The sequence below is a fragment of the Caretta caretta genome, chromosome 9 (genome assembly GCF_965140235.1).
Source record: "Caretta caretta isolate rCarCar2 chromosome 9, rCarCar1.hap1, whole genome shotgun sequence".
Classification (NCBI taxonomy): Eukaryota; Metazoa; Chordata; order Testudines; family Cheloniidae; genus Caretta; species Caretta caretta.
The window spans coordinates 100,666,953-100,688,708 of NC_134214.1; the positions used below are offsets into that span (position 1 = coordinate 100,666,953).

At 38.3% G+C, this 21,756-nt stretch overlaps 1 protein-coding gene across 16 annotated transcripts in view; it reads left to right on the plus strand.

Annotated features, from left to right (window-relative positions):
- KLHL13 (kelch like family member 13) overlaps nt 1-20,788 on the plus strand; it is a 132,324-nt gene extending 111,536 nt beyond the window's left edge. For all 16 annotated transcript variants that reach the window (XM_048863716.2, XM_048863720.2, XM_048863729.2 and 13 more), the window contains 3 exons: nt 768-1,563; nt 13,086-13,199; nt 19,185-20,788. In XM_048863716.2, coding sequence (XP_048719673.1) covers nt 768-1,563; nt 13,086-13,199; nt 19,185-19,672 — 1,398 coding nt within the window. In that variant the 3' untranslated portion in view covers nt 19,673-20,788. The remainder of the gene's footprint in view (nt 1-767; nt 1,564-13,085; nt 13,200-19,184) is intronic.
- The last annotated feature ends 968 nt before the right edge of the window (nt 20,789-21,756 follow it).

Here is a 21,756-nt window from a genome sequence, read left to right on the forward strand (position 1 = left end):
TGCTACTATTAACTTTGATCAGGAGATTTTGAACTGTAGACATTTCTGTGCTTTGGGGCATGTTAACCTGTCTAATCACTAAATTCTTAACTATTATTTTCCTGCTATTGCTTTGTATAGGGTTACCATCGTGTGCAAATGAATGTTTCTTAGGGAACATCTTGCATAGTAAAAATACATGTACTGTGGGTACTGTTTATGGAGGGTGGCTTAGGTGTGGAGGAGAGTAGTCACAAAATAGTACGTCTTATTTTGTGGTAAACAAAAATTAATGGGGGGGGGGGGGTGATGGAGTAATTGAATGAGCATGGGCATGTGTTAGGAATTTGAGGCCAAACCCCAGTTCACATGATGATTCACTCTGACAGAGCTATGCATCCCTACTCTTACCACACTTTCCCCATTCCAAACATATAAGGATGTTTGCAGAGCACTTTGAAGATAAAGTGCCTTTATAATTGCTATGTATCATCATTTTATTATATTAGATCTGACGTATAATTAATATATGCCATCTGTTCTCCAGTAGTCTTATTTCTTTCTTCAAAACAACAAATACCTTACTGGATCAATTCTCGCAATCATGAATATACACATCTGACTGAATATTTATTTGCTCATATGCGTAAATCACCTTGAGCATTGCAAAATGATGCAAATATTGCTGGCTCCACCGTATTCCTTAAATTGTGTATTATCCTAATATGGCTAAATGAACATCAAATTAGGAAAAAGTGTTTTGATTCCTCTTTCTACTCCCTTAATAGGTTTCTTTGGAAAATTGTGTCGAGGTTGGGCGGATTGCCAATACGTACAATCTTACAGAAGTGGATAAATACGTTAATAATTTCATCCTGAAGAACTTCCCCGCATTATTAAGTACTGGTGAGTTTGTGAAACTCCCCTTTGAACGTCTTGCCTTTGTGCTTTCAAGCAATAGCCTTAAGCACTGCACTGAGCTCGAACTCTTCAAGGCTGCTTGTCGCTGGCTACGGTATGAGGAGCCTCGAATGGAATATGCTGCAAAACTAATGAAGAACATCAGATTTCCACTGATGACACCACAGGATCTTATTAATTATGTACAAACAGTGGATTTCATGAGAACTGACAATACATGTGTGAATTTGCTTTTGGAAGCCAGCAATTACCAAATGATGCCGTACATGCAACCAGTCATGCAGTCAGAGAGAACTGCCATTCGATCAGACAATACTCACTTAGTAACATTGGGGGGAGTGTTAAGGCAGCAACTGGTTGTCAGCAAAGAATTACGGATGTATGATGAAAAGGCACATGAATGGAAATCATTAGCTCCCATGGATGCACCAAGATACCAGCATGGCATTGCTGTGATTGGAAACTTTCTATATGTAGTTGGTGGACAGAGCAATTACGACACAAAAGGAAAAACTGCGGTTGACACGGTCTTCAGATTTGATCCTCGCTATAATAAATGGATGCAAGTTGCATCTTTAAATGAAAAGCGTACCTTCTTCCACCTAAGTGCCCTCAAAGGACATTTGTATGCAGTTGGTGGTCGAAATGCAGCGGGTGAACTAGGTAAGTGTATTTTATCTTGAATGTATGAATTTTTGTCTTTCTTTTCAGGTCTTAAAATTATGCTGTTCTGTGGAAAAGGGAGAGAAAAACAAGTATCCTAATTTGAAAACAAATTAAGTTATTTCTTTCCAGCAGCATCTATAGAGATGCTAATTTGGACACGGTCAGTGAATTTCAGGTACACTTTTGTGAAGGAAGTTCAAAATAAATTTAACTTGTAGAATAAAGTGACATGTTGCTGACTGATTTAGATATGTAATATCCAGTGTTTTCATCTTTAGCGTCAAACTATTTAAAAAAAATGCTCACTGCCATTTATTTAAATGTTTGTGGAAGCTTTTACTGAGTTTTGCAAAGTTTCTTTAGAAGGAGCTTTAAATATTTGACTGAAGAAATGTTTGCTTGCAAATAGATTAACCTTTTCTAGTTCTGCCTCTATATAACAGTTGCTTTTCAAACACATCATGATTTAGTAACCTCATATATCATGTAAGCCAAAATAATTTAACACATTTTTATTTGGATAAGAACATCTCTTATACTTGAAGGAAATCTGTGCAGTTGCTCTCAAAAGATGTGACTTTTTCTTGCAGTAATTGCAATAGTGATTTTGGAATATCAGTGTTTTAAACATGTTTGTTGCTTAAAGACAAGCCAATAGCTTATCTGTGAGACTAAAAATGTTCTGACACACTCCACTTGTTTGTCAGTAAAAATTACTTGTTCTTTTCCATAATCTCTGCACCTCATGGTTAAGTGTCTCACTTCCTATTAATCCTCCTTTCTTCACTCCCTCTTTGCCAAAAATTGTAATTCATTTTACTTGGAGAAAAAAAGGTCTAAATAAAAATTAGAAGGAATAAAAAATGATCAGGCAGTAGCTAGTTACTTTTAATTTAGCATAAACCATCAGAAATGTAAGATTAATCTTTCTCTCCAAAAGCAGGTGGTGTTCAGAGTTGATACATAGATTTGACTATATGTACCCATTTGTAAATTTTGTCTCTGTGCATTAGAAATACAATAATGAGATACAGTATTATACTTCACATTTCTGATTGCATAATAGAATTTCACTTAGTGTGATTTAAGTAAGTGTACACATACAGATGCTTTATTTAAGCTTGCAGTCTCTCTGTCTCATCCCCATTCACAGCAGGTACTTGGCAGCAGACCTGGCTTTGTGGTGAAATCTCCTGTTACAAAAACTTCATTACTTTTATGGATATACTGCAGTGTATTTTATAAATGTACTGTGAAGTATTGTCTTAATTTAAACTAATCAGAAAAAATGAACTGATCGTTTTGTGATGTAGCATCTGATTCTCTCTCCCCTTCCCCCATTTTACTCATCTACAAATCTGCAAAATTCAGATAATCTGCAATGGATTTCCTAGTCATATAATAAACTTCCTGTTTGGGAAGCATGGAGTGCTAAAGTTGTAGACTTGTAATTCTTTCAGCAAAGTTTGAATAGCAGAATTGATTTTTGTGATTTTTTTGGTGTTATAATATGTTAAAAACTGTGTTTTTAACATAACTTGGTTATTTCTTGCAACCATTTCATGATTTATATCTAAATGCATTTCTAGCTAAAATGATCGTGATTGGTAACTTTTCACTTCATCTGCCTGGTGGTGCAACATGCAGTAAAAGTTTAGTGTCTTGTGAGTGTACCTATTGTATAATTAATGAATATCTACCATCATTCACTTGTGTGAACTAGTGTCAGAGCACCTGGGCTTCAGTGGAGGACCCATGTTAATGGTTCACCCTAGGAGGATAATCCATTCTGCCTGTTACTTGGCATGGGTGGCACCTTAGTCTCTCCTTTTCTCTGCTTGTGGCGCACAACAGTTAAGTCTCCTGAGAACTGATATGCTTTGGTCTAACTGAAGTGATTGAGCCCAATATAGGGATATCTGGGTGAAGCTTAATGGTCTGTGATATACAAGTCAGACTTGATGGTCTCTTCTGGCCTTAAACTCTAATTTTCAGTTCCAGCAGACACGGAGCTTTAATCAGACTTGCATACATAGATGTTCCTGCAGTACAATATTTTGCTGTCTGCCACCACAGATTAAATAGCTTGTAGATGTCCTTTTCCTTCGGTTTTGTACGATTTGAAAGTTGGTAACCCTAATGCAAACACCTTGCCCCATCCCTTGTCCGAGGCCCCGCCTCCTGTTCACTCCATTCTCCCTCCCTCCCTCTATCATTCGCTCACCCCCACCCTCACTCACTTTCACAGGGCTGGGGCAGGAGGTTGAGGTGTGGGAAGGGGTGAGGGCTCTGGCTGTGGGTGTGGACTCTGGTGTGGGGCCGGGGATGAGGGGTTTGGGGTGCAGGAGGGGGCTCCGGGTTGGGGCCAAGGGGTTCAGAGTGTGGGAAAGGGTTCAGGGTTTGGGTGCAGGGGAGTGGGGGGTTACAGGCACTGGCTGGTGGGGTGGGGTGCGGCCGGGGACGAGGGGTTTTGGGTGCAGGAGGGGTCTCAGGGCTGGGGGAGAGGGTTGGGGAGGGGCGGGAAGGTTGTGGGCTCTGGGAGGGAGTTAGGATGCAGGAGGGAGTTCCAACCTGGGGCAGGTGGTTGGAGTGCAGGAGGGGGTTCAGGCTGCGGCTCTGTCTATCCATCGCTTACCTCAAGCTGCTCCCAGAAGCGGACGGCATGTCCAGCTCCTAGGCAGAGGGTCCAGGGACCTCTGCACTCTGCCCACACCCTTAGTGCTGCCCTCACAGTTTCATTGACCACGGTTCCCAGCCAATGGGAGCTGCAGAGTCGGCGCTCAGGGCGGGGGCCACCTAGGAGGCGGACATGACGGCCGCATTGGGAGCCGCACAGAGCTTGGGCAGGCAGAGAGCGTGCCTTTACCCCCACCCCCACCTCCCGTACCATCAACTGGACTTTTAGCGGCCTGGTCAGCGAACCTTGGCGGTGTTGACCAGAGCCACCACGATCCCTTTCAACTGGGAGTTCTGGTCGAAAACTGGACACCTGGCAACCCTAATTTGTATCATCTCCACAGCTCTCTTTGATTTAATTGTGGGTTGTGGGAACTGATGCATTTACAGGTAAGACTTGCGTGCTCGTGGAGAACCCACTTGGAGGCTGATCATCTCCTCATGCATTGTGCTAGAAGCCAAAAGTTTTTACCTCTTCCCTGAGCATGTAGGATTTATCCATTGGAACCATTTTGTGTTGGTGATTCCAGCTGACCTCGAGGAGAAATGTTCTTCATTTTTTTTAAAGTACTTTTTACATGCCCAGGGCCATATCAAGATCTCGCATGTAAAGTGGGTATCTCTACCTAGAGTCTGCTGTATAAACAGCAAAGTCATAAAATCCCAGTCTCATACTTTCCCTGACTCCAATACAGTGGTTTGAGTTTATCTAAGACATTGATTAGATTGATATACATGAGACTGCTCATGTCAGTGTCCATACACAAAGTTGCAGCAATTTAACTAAATCAGTATCAAATCACATCTTCTGTTAAACTGCATGGAGACCAGGCTTTGAAGTTATAGAGAGCACTGAACCGATCTCAAGCGATAACATTCTGACCTAAATTTCCTTTGCAGTCTCAGTTTAAGACCGGAAATGAAGAATATTCTGTTTAAACTTTTGTGTAGAAGTACTGTTAAACTGCTGCAGTGATTTACATGTACAGCTGGCAAAGCGATTTTGATCCTTTTGCATGAAAAGCTCTATATAAATGTTAGGTATTCTGGTTGCCTAGGAGTTTGATTTGGGGACTGAAATATTCTGTTTTTCTTCCCATCAATTGCTATCCAACTCATGTTTCACTTTAATTTTTCCTTCCATAAAAACTGGCAGTCTAAAGATCTGAAATCCAGTTTAGCTCTCTCTTCACCCCAATAAAAAAAAATCCTAACTTTTCATAAATAAGCAGGTTAAATGTGCATTGGAAAACTATTATGGAATTTGCCCTCCTGGATTCAAACTGATTTCAACTTCTTAGTTATTATATCTGATATGAATTTCTGAAAACTTGAATTAAACTTTCCAAGGAGATCAGCTTTAAATATTGGCTCTCTAGATGTTAAACTCTCTCTAGTCAATTCTGTGGTACTGACTAATTTACCGTCCCTTTCAGGCACAGCAGGGTCTAAGGGTCAAAGTTATTAGAATATCTATCCTTTTCAAAAAGTCTCCTTTAATCAATAATAAAAGGGATACGTCTATGGGGTCTTTCAGACATGGTACCCAAAACATTTCTCAAATATTTTAAGCTTATTAGAACTGTGTAGTATTACTTTTCACCATAGAAATGTCTGTTTTTCACTAGTAGTAAGATGATGGTAATAGTAATTTAACAATGCATACTAGTACCCATTTGAAACCTTCAAAGGGAAGTTACCAGAATTGGAATTTGGCAAAGACCTCAAATACCTAAAATTGTAATGTGTTTCTTTAAGGCCTCATTTTCAAAACAGCAGAAGTGCAGGGCTATGGACAGCTCTACATCTGATTTGAGCATAAAATTACCCCAATTGTGCATGGAAATTATATATGGCTGGTTAAGTGGGGATGTTAATGGATAGAGAAGGGAAGCCAGAATCAAGGGAGAACACTCCAGGAAGTGTATCTGTCGGAACAAACAGAGGAGGTGACCGAGAAAAGGAAGACTCCAAAGGAAAGAAGGTGCGGAAGACAAATTGGGAGGTGTCTTACAGAAAAACCTGAGAGATCAGAGGGTATATAATCTCCAATCATGATAAATGCTGGTAGATTGATAATAGGCTCCCTTTCTTGAAGATAAATAGGGGTAGCCATATCTTGTTGGGAGAAAGAGTGGCTGTATTGTGAGAATCATGTGGCCTGGCTGGGGTGGTGATACAGGTTTAGATAAGCATCCTGAAGTTTCGATGGTTAATCTCAACATATCCAAAACTCCAGAGATTCTGGGTTCTCCAATAACTAGTTTTATATGCCACCTTGTGAGTGGTATCTAGTGTACTTTCATATGTATTTTTAAGTATACTAATACAAAACATCACCTTGTATTGATATCAAGTCATAATACAATACACAGGGCGCAGAGAATATTGGATTTTCATGAGAGAACATAAAAGAGCAGCATGGAAATTTCAGTTGTGAGGCCTAGTTAATTGAAGAGATACGCAAACAAAACAGTTCTCTGGAATGGGAATGGAACACCAGCTATGTGACAGCTGAGAGAGCAGTGGTTTTCAGATTTGTTTATTCAGAGAATTGTCCTTGTAAAATTTATAAATGGTGGTAACAACTGTAAAAACCCTCAGTAGTATCCCAGCTGGGTCACTCTGCGACAGTAACTCGAATCCCAAAGAGAATGCTGTATGAGAGATCCTTTCAGACTGCTAGTGGGAGTATGGTAGTAGGTATGCATCCGATGAAGTGAGCTGTAGCTCACAAAAGCTTATGCTCAAATAAATTGGTTAGTCTCTAAGGTGCCACAAGTCCTCCTTTTCTTTTTTCTAGTAGGAGTAGTAACAGTATTTATAAGGGAACCATCACTATGCTATATTTGTGAAAAAGATGCAGCACTTTATAAGAACAGGTCCTACACTCTCCTCTCTGACAGGATGATCAAATGAAAATCCTACAAGTGGGAACAAAGTAGAGTTCAGTTTCCCAGTGCTGGAATACCCATGTACGGGGACAGTAGGCCTCTAAGAGGTATGTCTACAGTGTATCTGGGGGTGAGCCTCCCAGCCCAGGTCCGCAGACTTGTGCTAGTAGATCAAGTGCTAAAAATGGCCATGTAGGTGTTCTCACTTGGGATGGAGCTTGGAATCTCAGGGTAGGTCTACACTACCTGCTGGATCGGCGGGTAGCAATCGATATATCGGGTCGATTTATCACTTCTAGTCTACACGCGATAAATCGATCCCTGAGCGCTCTCCTGTCGACTCTGGAACTCCAGCACTGCGAGAGGCGCAAGCAGAGTCGACGGGGGAGCTGCGGCAGTCGACTCACCGCTGTGAAGACGCCACAGTAAATTAATCTAGGTACGTCAACTTCAGCTACGCTATTCTCGTAGCTGAAGTTGCGTACCTTACATCGACTCCCTACCCACTAGTATAGCCCAGGGCTTAGGCTCACCCCAGCCCCCTAGACCTGAGAGTAAGAGCTGTAGCCTGAGCTGCAATGTGTACACTCCCAGATGCACTGTATACATGCTCTGGGTGCTCCTATAATACAAGTAAACAATGGTAATACATCTCAAGACTCATTAGAAGTTATTGGGACAAAATTGATAAATGTCTGCGTGCTCCACAAACAATAACACAGGTGGCTGTGTGAAAATACAAGCAGAGTTGCATAATTTGGGACTGCTCCAGGTGTGCCTTTCGAAGTATCATGAAAAATAGCTAACTTCTTTTAGTTGTGATAATCTTAGAAGTTAGTTGTGAGTGTAGCATCCACAAGATTTTCAGTCAGAATTATGATCTTCAGGTTGGTAGTGATAGTCTAAAAAAATGAACACTGCAGCTACATAGCTGATGTTCAAAAAGTAAGGATTCTGGAACTGACAATAGTCTGTTCTCAAACGGGCAATTGTTTTATAACTTTGTATGAGCCATAATATTGTACACTAGCTTCTGCATGCTGTATCTGCTGTCCCCTGTCCTAACTTGTCTGTGTCCTCATCTGTAGATCCTCCCTCCAGTTGGTGTGGGATGAACAGCTGTCTGGTGTTTTGGAAATAGTGATGTTGAATTTTTGGTTGCTGCTAAGTCCTCTGTGGCTTTTTTGGGGGGGCTACTTAGTCCATAGTGTGCTTAGTATTTTACTAGAACTGGCTTTGTTTTTTGAAGATTTTTTTTCCCCCAGATTCCTAAGAAGTGCCAGAAAAAAACTTTACATATTGTCCATATGTTCACATTGCTGGGCTAATGAAATTGGTGGTGTTGATCCACTAGTAGGAAGTAAACAGTCAAACTACCAGGGTGGATTGATTTTAAATCGTTGATTTTAATTACAGTTTTGCATTTGTACTTAGTTATTTTCCTAAAGAAAGATAATTCTCATTGGTTGGTAGCCATTAAAACATGAAGACACGCTATATCTATACACTTTTATTTGAGCCTTTATGTAGCTTAACTCATTTAGTCAGATCCTTAATTTTTACATTTTTATTTTGCTAGAAAACCGTGAATAATGCATTTCTTATTTACTAGATGATTAATTTTTTACTTGTGCAATGTGTCAAATCTATTTGGATGGAAATTTGAACAATTTAAAAATGCAAAAAAGCAGCATTTTAAAGTTATTTTTAATTGGTTAAATAAAACTACCTTAAATGTCCTGGATACATAAGAAAAAAGTTGATCAAAAATTATCAAAACATGTTTTGCATTTAAAACTTATTTATGAAGTAAAGGAACTATTATCTACAGTTAGTGAGTGAATCAACGTGATTGTTTCTTGTCATCATGTCCTTCCAGATTTTAGAACTAGTAAAAATCATAGATTGGAAGAAGAAAACAAGCTGTTTTGCTTTTTTCAACTTTAACTTTGAATGAACTAATAATTGAACTGAAATAATTAAATCAACTGAAATGGAAATATTCTCCCTGAACCTGCAGAGAAGGTTACTGCTCTCAAAAGTGGATTTAGCATATCAGGAAACACTGGATCCAGGTGCTTAGCCAGTGGCTTCCACCAGTCCAGTACTTTGATTTTCTTTAAAACTCTGGTTGTAAAAATATACTGCTTTAATTTTTTTTTAATGTAAATTAAATTATTTTAATAGGTTTGAGTAAGTTTAGGCCTTAATGTATGTTGTCATAACTTCAAATTTAAATTTAAGTAAATCTGTTTTTAAAAATAATCCTGCATTTAATGTAAATAAAATCTGATTTAAATTAAAAAAAAAATTAAAAAATTGATTTTTATCCTCCCTGCAAGATAACTGTTCCTCCATTTGGAGAACAGGCAAAATTGGAACGGAAGGATGTTTATCTAGCAATTGGTAGGGGGTAGAGTTATCTACGTCCGAGCCAAGAAGTTTCAGTATTTCAGTTCCAGACTTGGAACTCCGTAGCAGAAAGTAAATGTAGACATTGAGAACCAAAAATGTTTTGGTTCCAGATATGAACAATTTTTTCACTGACCTCTTTTTAGTCTCATGCATATAAATTTTGTATTGCTGCATCCATTGATAATTGGTAAGTTTTGTATTTCAAAAACTTGGCTTAACCTACATATTATTTAACCAACCCAAAGGTCACTTAATTCTATTGTTTATCACAACTTTAATAAGTTGTGATATGCTAGAGCATAATTGATAATATTTACCTTATTTACCTTAATTTTTTTCCATACTTTTGGTCCATTTAACAGACACAACTGGCAGCATCTACTCAAGAGATTGGTATTAAAACAGCAGATGCATTTCAGGGTCAAGACTATTGGTATTTCCTCAATTTCATAAACACTAAATTAGCTCACAAATTATACCTGTAAATCAAGTGTGCAGCTTGTTGTGAAAGAAATGGAAATGGGATGGGTTTGGTCTTTTTTATGTCCTGCAGCAATGACTTCTTGTGCTGTGGCCTTGTCTGACCTCACAAAGTATACAGAGCTGACTTGGACAGTACTTGGATGAGAAATGTCCAAGGAAAATCCAGGATGCAACTGGAAACAGGGTCTTGTGTAAGTAATTTAGTATCTGGCACTTTCCTTCTGAGTTCCTGCTGAATCAGTTCAACACACTGTTCAGGGTATTGTCATTGGAAGTATCATTAGTCCTGAGGTAGTGATGAATTTTTGTTTAGGGAGTTACACTCTGTACTGAGCTTACTGGTGGGTAGGTGTATGGGTGTGTGTGTGAGAGATGCCCCTTTTCGCTAGATTCCCCTTGCTAAAGTGCACTTTGGAAGTACTCTCAAATTCAGAATTACTGCCACAGCTATATTTTGTCCTTAGAGATTGTCCCTAAGGATTTTTTCAGACAATTGAAAATATCCTGTGTGCTTGTTTTAAAAATAATAACCAAAAAAATTAAATAGTCCTTTTATAATCCTTGTATCATGGTAATGACGTACCGAGTCACACAATAGATTCCTGCCAGCACTGCAACTGTCATATCTTTAGAATGTCAAGATTCTCAGCCTTTCAATTTTATGTATTTGTGTGTCATGCTGATGGTTTGAGATGACAGACTTTAAAATTAACCCTGGCCCATCACACCAGTTTGGGAGTTTCAGTACTTGTCTAAGACTGAATAAAAGCAAGTCCTATGGTAATATTTAATCTCTGAAAATGGAAGACGTTTATAGTCAGTGTGTATGAAATGTGATTCAGTTCTCTGAAAACAGAGTTTGCTAACCTGACTTGATTATTTAAAATTAAGAGGTTTAATTTGCTTTCAAGACAACAGCAGCTTTAACATTATGGGTTGCTACACCATGCATTGTAGTCAAACTATTATTGCTCCCTCTTAAGTCTCTGGTCACATCTCCTCTCAAGCTACTATTCTGAATACCTCATTCATATCCTTTTCCCAGGACCATGTCTGTGCCTTTCATAAGGCCCCTAAATCTGGAACTCCCTTTCTGACCCCATCCTGTTTCCAAGTACCTCCTCTAAACTCTCCACCAAGGAAACTTAAACTGTGGTTTCTTTTTAAATTATTGACTGTTCTCAGTTGCCTGCATTATTTTCACGAGCAACCAAATGTTTGTATTTTCACCCTTGTTCTCTTACAGTTTGACTATTCCCTTAGTCCCCCACAAGGCAGATTGATTTATATCAGTGATTTAATTCAGCAGCAGGAAATCTTGATATCAGTAATCAATTTTAATCTTGTTTTTCATTTGTACTACTTATTTGTCTAAAGAGAGGTTGATTCTCATTGTTTTTAATTTGGTACTACTTTTTGTTAACCAGGAGGATAAACTATAGCAGTTGTATTACTTGGCATATACTTATTCAGATTCTTAATTTTTGCTCTGTGAGAAAATAGTGAATGATGCATTTCTTATTTCCTAGATGATTAAGTATTTACTTGTGATTTGTGTCAAACTGCATTTGGATGGAAATTAAAACTCAATTAAAATGCACAAAAAGAATAAAGTAGTTTATTAGTTTTAAATAAAATTATCTTAAATATCGTGGATACATAAGGAGAAAAGTGAGTTTATGAAAACATGTTTTGCCTTTAAAACTGATTTATTAAACAAGGAAAGTATTAATAATTAGTGAATTGATGTGATTTTGTTTCTGGTCACCATGTCATTAAATATTTTAGATCTAGTAGATCTCATCCTCTCTCACCTCATTTTTATTCATAGATAGTAACAGGAAAACAAGCTTTCATGCTTTTTCAGTTGGTTTCCCAACTCTGAACAAATAATTTAACTGAACTGGTTGAATAAACTGAGATGAGTGAAATATTTTCTCTGCAACTGTGGAAGCTATCAAAAGCTGATTTGTCGCTTCAACAGTCTCTGGTTCCAGGTGTTTGACGATTGACTTCCACCAGTTCAGTGGTTTGAAGTTTCTTTAAAACTTCAGCAGCAAACATGTACTCCTTGAATATTATTTTTATTTAAATTATCTTACTATATTTTATTAAGTTTAGGCCTTAACACAGGTCATCATTTTAATTACATTTTATTTTTAAAAATAAAATGTAATTTAAATTTTTAAAAACATCTTAAATCATTGTTTATCTACCTCAGTCCTGCAAACAAAATTGCATGAACAGAGTCCTGTTCCCACACAGAGCTGCCTTTAAGCCAGTACGGCCCTACATAGTTTTCTTTGCAGGCTTGGATCCTAGAAGCAATTTGGGTTAGACCTGTATTCTTTTTTGTGAAGTGTCATGCACTTCTGTGGTGCTGTATAAGTAGTAAATAGCAGTCACTACAAAAGGTGGTATCACATTCCCAAATCAAGAATTCATATGCCAGGTGTCCTTTCAGGCAATCTTTGAGTGAGTGGCATAATGGGATTCTAATGCAGTAGATAGAGCACAAGCTGGGTCTGTATCCATATGTGCCTGGGTGGGACACTTTTAAAGAAATGTGACTAACACAGGTCCTTCTGATTCCCTAACCTTTTCATCCACTTAAACATGTTTAAAGTTTGCTCCATATCAGTTTGCACCAGGCACTGGAAAGGTTGTATGAGAAGGAGGATTAGAAAAGCAGAATTACCTAATTTTATTTTCACTTTTTTTGAGCACACCATAGTGTGTGCAGAGCAAGATAAATGAAAGCTGTGGCAGGCTAAGCAGCAACTGTATTGAATGCAAACCAGGGGAAACAATTGGGCAAGAGTTTATTCTTCTGCACCTGTGGGACAAAAAACGTATAGGCTATTCAAGGATATCTTTAACTACACGGAGTAACTGAACATATCTCTGAAACTTCCTTATATTAATAACCTGTTTTTCATGGATGTATTGTCTATTTATGAATGTATTAATTTCACTACTACTGCACTCAAAATCAAATTACCATGCTAAATTCAAGCACTCGTTTGTTTGTTTGTTTGTTTTTTTTAACAGCCACAGTGGAATGTTACAATCCAAGAATGAATGAATGGAGCTATGTTGCAAAAATGAATGAGCCCCACTATGGTCATGCTGGAACTGTGTATGGGGGATTAATGTATATTTCAGGTAAATCGTTCTTTTAAGTTTATGAACAAAACCCACCACACATGAGGCATATTGGCTACATACTTTTTCTTACTCCAGTGGGTGAAGGAAGAGTAAAAGAATTGTTCTTACTTTAGATATAAAACATCTGCATGTTTCAAACAGTGATTCATAGCTTCATACAAAGTTAGTCAAATAACACACACTTACTAAATCTCTAAAAGAACCATTTTAGATAAAAATACTGCTGTTGGTAGATACTTATTTTAAACCTGTCTAATTTGCAATGCTCACTAGTACATCTTAACCTTCGGTGCTGCATTTTTATGAACACAAACACTCATAGTTGTCAAACAGAATTTGTCATTTTGCCCTTAGATAAGTAGTTACCTCACTAAGGATTGGAAAGGTTACATAACACTACAAATACTGAGATAAAAGTATCTACTTATGTAAGACAAAGTTGGAAGGATTTTAAGGTTAACCACAGTATGTGAGTGGTTTCAGAGTAGCAGTCATGTTAGTCTGTATCCGCAAAAAGAACAGGAGTACTTGTGGCACCTTAGAGACTAACAAATTTATTAGAGCATAAGCTTTTGTGAGGTACAGCTCACTTCATTGGATGCACAGAATGGAACATATGGTAAGATAGATAGATAGTGTATATACACAATCTATCTTACTATATGTTCCATTCTATGCATCCAATGAAGTGAGTTGTAGCTCACGAAAGCTTATGCTCTAATAAATTTGTTAGTCTCTAAGGTGCCACAAGTACTCCTGTTCTTTTTTGCAGTATGTGAGTGGTGTCTTTACTTTTCACTGCTTCTGTGTTGCTGTAACTTTTGATTGGTCCTGTGCCTCTGAAAGGCGATAATGTAATGCATGCTGTTCAAATCAGGATCCATAGTTATCCTGAGAAAGAAAGTTCTCTGATCTCCCATATAATTATTCTCCTTTGAGGGGAATTCCATGCCAAGTCAATAAATGGTCCCACCTGATGTACTCTGATTTCACATGCTTTCCCTGGGTAGTGGCATTTAGTAGGCTCCATGCCCACATTTTTGCCTCATGCTTGTTCTAAATAACACTTGGCTCAGAATTTCCACTGACCTCAGACAAGGACACTTCCTTTTTATAGCGATAGTGCAGCTGAAATGAGTGCATTGCACCCAGTGTATATTTTACAACCACTCTAAGAATTCTGTTTGCCCTCCTTTAAGAACTCAAATGCAAATATTCTATGACATTGGTTTATTAGATACAGTTTGAAGCCAGGCATGGTAGGGTGGTTTTAGTAGACGGATTTCTCATCAGAAGGGATCTGTATTTTTTTACATGTTACATTTTAGATAAAATCAGGGATTTGTCATGTTGCAAAAGTTGTTTTAAAGTTAGATTCTTCCCTTTCTAATTTATTTTCTATCTACGTATCTTTAAATTATTAGTGAGCTTACAGTCCCTGCTGCAGCTTCTCACCTTGCTCTTTGTATTCCCCACAGGTTTTCTCTGTCTGTCCATATAGACACCCTTACGGGTGCTATTAACTTAATGATGAAAACAATGTCAATACCTAGACAGTCTCTCAGTCGAATGTTCTCTTGTTCAGGTTTTTATCATCTGACAGATTGCCAAGCACTCATAGTGGTGGCTGCCATTAGGTGGCTTAAGCAGCTCATTAATCCTCTTTTTGTTTCTTTGCTTGCTTCCTTTCCAAAGAGCTCTTAAGGGCTTTTTTAAATGGCTTTTACAGAAGTCAAGGATTCTGCAAATCCTGTGATAATCAGAGCATTACAGTTTAGGTCAAATCACTTAGACTTATGCCTGTCTTCTGAAAAAGTCTTGTTTTATAGCGATCTCCTACAGTTAAACAGGTAGTTGTATAATTGTCAGAAACAATGCCATCTTGAACACATCTGTAATGGCTGAAATTAGTGTAGCTGCTTTCTCTAACCTCACCTGAAATCTTCATGCAGGAGGGAGCAACTTGATCTTGTGGTTAGAGTACACTACTGGGAGTTGGGAGACTTGGGCTCTCGTGTCTGCTCTGCCATTTTCTTAATATGGCCTTGGGAAAGTGTGAGAACTGAAGGCCAATTAGGAGGAGCTGGTCAGGCTTTTAGGTTGACCAACTAGTATGCACGCAGGCCTCAAAGGTTCTGGGCATATGTTGGTTGTTGAAAGAAGTTTGACTTTTTATAAATTTTATTAAAACAAAAATTAAAAAAACAGATCTCCAAAGCTCAACCTACTATTAATATTAAACTTAACTAACAGTAAAGTACTACAACTGTCAAATAAAGGGCAAATCGAACATGTTAGACTCAATATTGAATTACAGTTAAATCATCAAATTAATACGAAAAATAATCAATCTTTTTACAGATTTTAAGAAGGTGCCTGTCCGTATTGTTATAATTCCCATCTAAGGAATTTTGACCAGAGGGAGTCAAATCTATAATTGCTTAATACTAAAGCCAAATTATTATCTAATGTCTGGACAACCTCAAAGCCAATTATAGAGCTTACTCCTTGGATTTCAGTGTGATGGCTAACCCTTCCTCCCCAGAGATGGTATAATACAGACTGTAACAGGAAGTTCTTGATAAGCCATTGTTTAACAACTCTTATTTTCCTGAAAATGTCAGTGACAATCTCAATTCTTTCAGTTCTATTAAACATAGGACACACAACATACTCTGAGTATCTCTGAGACATTTAGAGCTGATTATACCTGGGGAAATTTTCTTTCAGGCTCCGTCCCTGTCTGGCCTTCATGAGTGTAGCCCCAGTTTCACTTCCATGCCCTAAACATAAAAAGGTTAAAAACAAGACAAAAACCCAAAAAGAAAAAATTCTATTTAGAATAGCAAGGGCTATACAGACTCTTCAGCTCTCTGTCTCCTAGAGTTTGGAACTGCAGTCAAGGAGTCAGATGGTGGTGATCTGCTGGCACAGCACTTGTTGCTTGTGGGACTCCTTCAGGTACAGGTGAAGACTAGAGAAGGCTGTAATGGCTTTGTAGTTGATGTGACTTCCTCTCTTCACGATTATCAATATTGGGGATTTTGGCAGGTCAGTCTTCTCTCAGATGACTTAGTGACCCAAAACGGCAAGGCTTCTTGGCCTTACCCTTGATTCTGAGTCTGTGACCTTAGCTACTCAGCCTTAACTACCTACATGGAGCCATGTAGCTTGGTCCAATCAGGAGCAAATTTTGTCAGGAGAAAGTGTCAATATGGAAAAGTCCTACTTAAATCAGCCATTTAAGAACTAGTCAGTGTTTTGCATACCTGAGAAACTGAGTCTGTGATCTCCTCCCCCCACCCTCCAAGTATAAAAAATATCTCGTACATTAAATCTCTTTTTAGGAAGCTGGCATGATCTTATGTGGGTGAAAGGTCTTAAGGTGACATTAAATCCCCAGTTTACAGTAAGTTCAATATGAAATTCTATAAAAATAGCTTATTGGAAAAAATCCTAGTAATAAAACCAGTCCCTCCAAAATCATTCATCAGCAAAATTAAAAATAAATTCAAATTTATTATCAGTTTCATCATCTTCAATTTCTTCTTCCCTCATTCTTTTTGACCTTCCATTCCAGCACTAGGCTATTGGTCAAAGAGCTTACTTTCTGAACTCTTCGTTTTTACATAGAAAAATTACTTTATAGCTTATCAAGAAGAAGCCCATTTGAAATATAAACCCCTACTTTTTATATAAGGGTCTATATTCCCATATAAGCTGTCCCTCATTTAACTCCCTGTTGCTTATTTTCTTTATGGTGCATTTGTTGTTGGAGCCATTGATGGAGATTATCACTAAATAGAGGGAGGAAAAATCTTGCTATCAAGGCATGCTCCTGTAACTCTACAGACATTGATAGCCCTCTCTAATGCCGGTGGTTAAAGAAAAGGTACTATGTTAAAGAGCAGCTATGTCTAAGGAAGCATGAGGTTACACACTCAGGGTCACTGGCCAACTACTAAAGTTTACAAACTTATGTGACTGTCCCATTTTATGCTTTCGTTTGTAGGAAGCGATCTGAGAAGTAGGTAAGTGGCCTCTGAAATTTGCGCTGTTTGAAGGGATGTCAAAGTTTGCTGTTCAGCATCAGCTGAAGTGGCAGTAGTGACGCGACTTGAAAGTGAGTAAGTGCTGCTTGGAAATGGGTCAAATGGAACAAAAATCCTTCCCCAGGCAGCACTGTTCATTTCACTCAAAGCCACCACTTCTGGTTCCTCAGCTGATGTCAGAGTCCCTCTGATATGCTCTTGACAGAGATGCTCTTCAGAAGTAGCTTACTCACAGTTGGACAATTGCCTGTCACTAGAGAGCCAGTAAAAGGGATGCTAAATAGAAGTCTGATTTCATAGTAGCAGCCGTGTTAGTCGGTATCTGCAATAAGAAAAGGAGTTCTTGTGGCACCTTAGAGACTAACAAATTTATTAGAGCATAAGTTTTTGTGGGCTACAGCTCACTTCATCAGATGCATAGAATGGAACATATAATGACACACACACACACACACACACACACACACACACACAGAGTTGGAAGTTGCCATACAGACTGTGAGAGGCTAATTAGTTAAGATGAGCTATTATCAGCAGGAGAAAAACATTTGAAGAGGATTAAGAGGAAACTTTTTTTTTTCTCCTGCTGATAATAGCTCATCTTAACTAATTAGCCTCTCAGTTTGTATGGCAACTTCCAATTTATCTGTATGTGTATATATATATATCTTCTTACTATATGTTCCATTCTATGCATCCGATGAGGTGGGCTGTAGCCCACGAAAGCTTATGGTCTAATAAATTTTAGTCTCTAAGGTGCCACAAGTACCCCTGTTCTTTTTAAACAGTAGTCTGTCAGATTGGGACCATGAGCAGGGACAGTGTGCTCACTTTTCTCAGAACTGTTGCTGGTTCTTTAATTTCAGGCTCTTGAGTTAAATGAAAGTGGGGAAAAGTTTGCCAAATCAGAAGGTTTCAAATGGGAAAGGAGTGCAACTATTTTCTCTTTTTTTAAAAGATTCATATAAACAATGGAGAATTAGTCAGAGAGCAGAGTTGCCTCTCTCAAATCCACAACTAGAGGGGAACCTTTGCACAAGTATATCTCACCAGTTCAGTTCAGAGGGCGGGCTCAGCTGCTTTCTCAGGAACAGTACTCTCCCCTCTTCAGGACTCAGCAGAATCCTCTTCACATAGTCCAAGTTCTGTGTTGGCAAAGAGGTAGAAACTGGGTAATCTGTAATGAGGAATGGACAGGATGTAGATGGAGCCAAGGGAGATGCACCATCTATGGCTACATGGAGCTTACTCAGAAAAGAGAATACAGCCTGGGACTATGTTATCTTGTTGATTGAGCCATTCCCCAGAATTCCCAGGGGCGGCCACACTCCGAGTTTCCCTACTAATGCAGGTGCCATGGTGTGGAGATGCGTGTGCTCCACACAAACGGTTCTGGTCTCCCGTATCTATATCCTTGAGCAGTGGTTCTCAACCAGGAGTATGTGTACCCCTGGGGGTTCGCAGAGGTCTTCCAGGGGGTACATCAAGTCATCTAGATATTTGCCTAGTTTTACAACAGGTTACGTAAAAAGCACTAGCTAAGTCAGTACAAACTAAAATTTCATCCAGACAATGACTTGTTTATACTGCTGTATCTAGGATACACTGAAATGTAAGTACAGTATTTATATTCCAATTGATTTATTTTATAAATATATGGTAAAAATGAGAAAGTAAGCAATTTTTCAGTAACTGTGCTGTGACACTTCTGTATTTTTATGTCTGATTTTATAAGCATGTAGTTTGTAAGTGAAGTGAAACTTGGGGTATGCAAGACAAATCAGCCCCCTGAAAGAGGTACAGTAGTGTGGAAAGGTAGAGAGCCACTGTCCTTGGGGATCTTCTAGAATTTGTTGAAATACTGTTACATTTTTGCTATGACTTGTTTATTCCAGGGTCAATATTACTTTGATTTTCTTTCTTTCTATAGGCGGAATTACCCATGATACTTTCCAAAAAGAACTTATGTGCTTTGACCCCGACACAGACAAATGGACTCAGAAAGCTCCAATGACAACAGTTAGAGGTCTGCACTGCATGTGTACTGTTGGAGACAAGCTTTATGTTATTGGCGGAAATCACTTTAGAGGAACAAGTGATTACGATGATGTTCTAAGCTGTGAATATTATTCACCCACCCTAGACCAGTGGACTCCAATTGCTGCTATGTTACGTGGGCAAAGTGATGTTGGGGTTGCTGTCTTTGAAAATAAAATCTACGTTGTTGGAGGGTACTCTTGGAATAATCGTTGTATGGTGGAAATAGTCCAGAAATATGACCCGGAAAAGGATGAGTGGCATAAGGTCTTTGACCTCCCAGAATCACTTGGTGGCATTCGAGCCTGCACTCTTACAGTTTTCCCACCAGAAGACAACACAGGGTCACCTTCTAGAGAGTCACCTCTGTCGGCACCTTAAAAAAATCCTTTGACTTACGGTGTTGTGGTAATACCTTTGCACTGCATCATGGAGTGTCTCATTTTTCTTCAGTAGTATCTGTTAGGCTTAGCCTACAGCAATTGGTACAGTTACTGAGGGAGAAAAAAAAAAGACTTTGACATTACTTGTGCTGTTTGTTTGGCCTAGAATGTTTATCGAGTGGTTAGCAAAGATTATGGAAAAATGTACTCAACAGAGCCAAATCTTTAAAAGTGAGAAACAAGATATTGTCTATAAAATATATGAATTAGGTACGTTTTTAATGTTGTGTATTGGGTGTGAGGTACCTTACAACTTACATTAGGAAGCCCAATAAATCAAATTGGAAGGGGTCATAGTGAACGTGTAATTATGTTCACTAACCTTCATATTTGAAAGTCTTTCTTCCTTTCATCTTTGATTGCAGATTTTAAAGGGAGGCGGCCTGCACCCATGTGAACTATGACAAAAGGTTGCCAGCAGGCCTGAGCTACCTCCCTCTTTTCACAGAGTATTTTTGACACATCTCTTTACCTGCCCAACTGGGTGGGTGCTTTAAGAGCATATGGAGTTTCTTAGGCAGACAGGAGAAATCAAATAATAATTTAAAAAATATTAATATTATGCAACAGGTGGACCCTGTGTAGGCTGGGTTTTTTTAATAGCATATATTGAGGGGGTTTTCCCTGACTCAATTAAGTGACACTTCAAACAGAAGACTTAAAATGTTTGGGCTTTTTAATTTTTGGTCTCTTTCCCCTCCCCCACACACCCAGTAATCAGCTTCCGTTTGTAAGGGAGCATAAGCTATTAATAAATTGGAATTCAGTACAGTTGTATGACCTGTTGTATGCCTGTATTGAGTTATGTAGATAAGGGCTAGGAATGTTAATTCAAGCCACTAAATTTGTCCAAATTGTTCCTTCAGATCAAATTTAATCTAATTTTTCTCCTTCGCTGTTGAGATAACTTACATATTACATGTCCTTTGTATAGTCTCAGTTAATAAGGTTATTTAGCACAAAGTGCAGCTTCAGCAGGAGAGCTGCTTTTTGCTCAGTGAACTCAGACTACCATGTTTTACCTTCTTTTGTTCAATAAAACTTTTAACTGCAATTATTCAGCCTAAGATACCTCATTAATGTTGCTTTGATTTTCTTCTTCTGCTCACTGTTACCAGGGATACACATTGCATATATATGTGTGGGTAGATTAACTTGCTAGGAAACCAATGCACAAGTGGTCTCAAATGGGTACTTTGACCTACTTTCAAGGCACTATTTTGGCCATACTTGTCTATTGTAATTTTAAGGACTGAAAATGTGGAAATGTCTGAACAATTGTGCATAGAGTGAGCTAATATGTAAATGTTAAGCAGTACAAATGTACTACACAGTAATCTTTATCGGTTCCAACACAGTAATTTGCTTCTGAATATGTTTTTTTTTTAAGTTCTGGTTTTAAATCAAATTAAATTTAAAATGCAGGGCAAATAATAACAAATGTTAGTCAGTTTTGATTATCTGAACGCAAAATCCTCATTATTTTTGGCTTTCCATCATAAAAAGCACAAGAATTTGTACTAATTGCTAGCAATCATGGTGGCTTTTGCAGACATCTGGAGATGGGTGTTTACATTATTTGTTATTTTATTATGGTATCTATTACCAGTTACAATATAAATCTTAGTAGCATGCTCTCAGCATAAGTATTCTTTTCCATGTTTTTCCACTATAACAATATTGGGTTTGAACCCCAAATCTTCTAACTGCTGGTGTTTGTTTTTCTCTGATGGAATTTAATTGGTCAAGTGTCCTTCACTCATTTTTCAAATGTACTTTTATCACAGGTTTCATATTTTAACATTATTTTGCTTAAAAGCAAAGTGGTTCTTCCTCAAAACATTTTCTAACTCTGGGCTACTTATGTTGAGTTACCACAAGTTATCCTGTATGGAAATGAAAGATGGAATGTTCTTGGGAAATATTTGACCTATTCAAGATCAAATGAGTATTCTAGGTAAAATATTTTGTTCCACTCATAGGAAACAGAAGATGAGCAAATATTGCTGTCACTAATGCAGG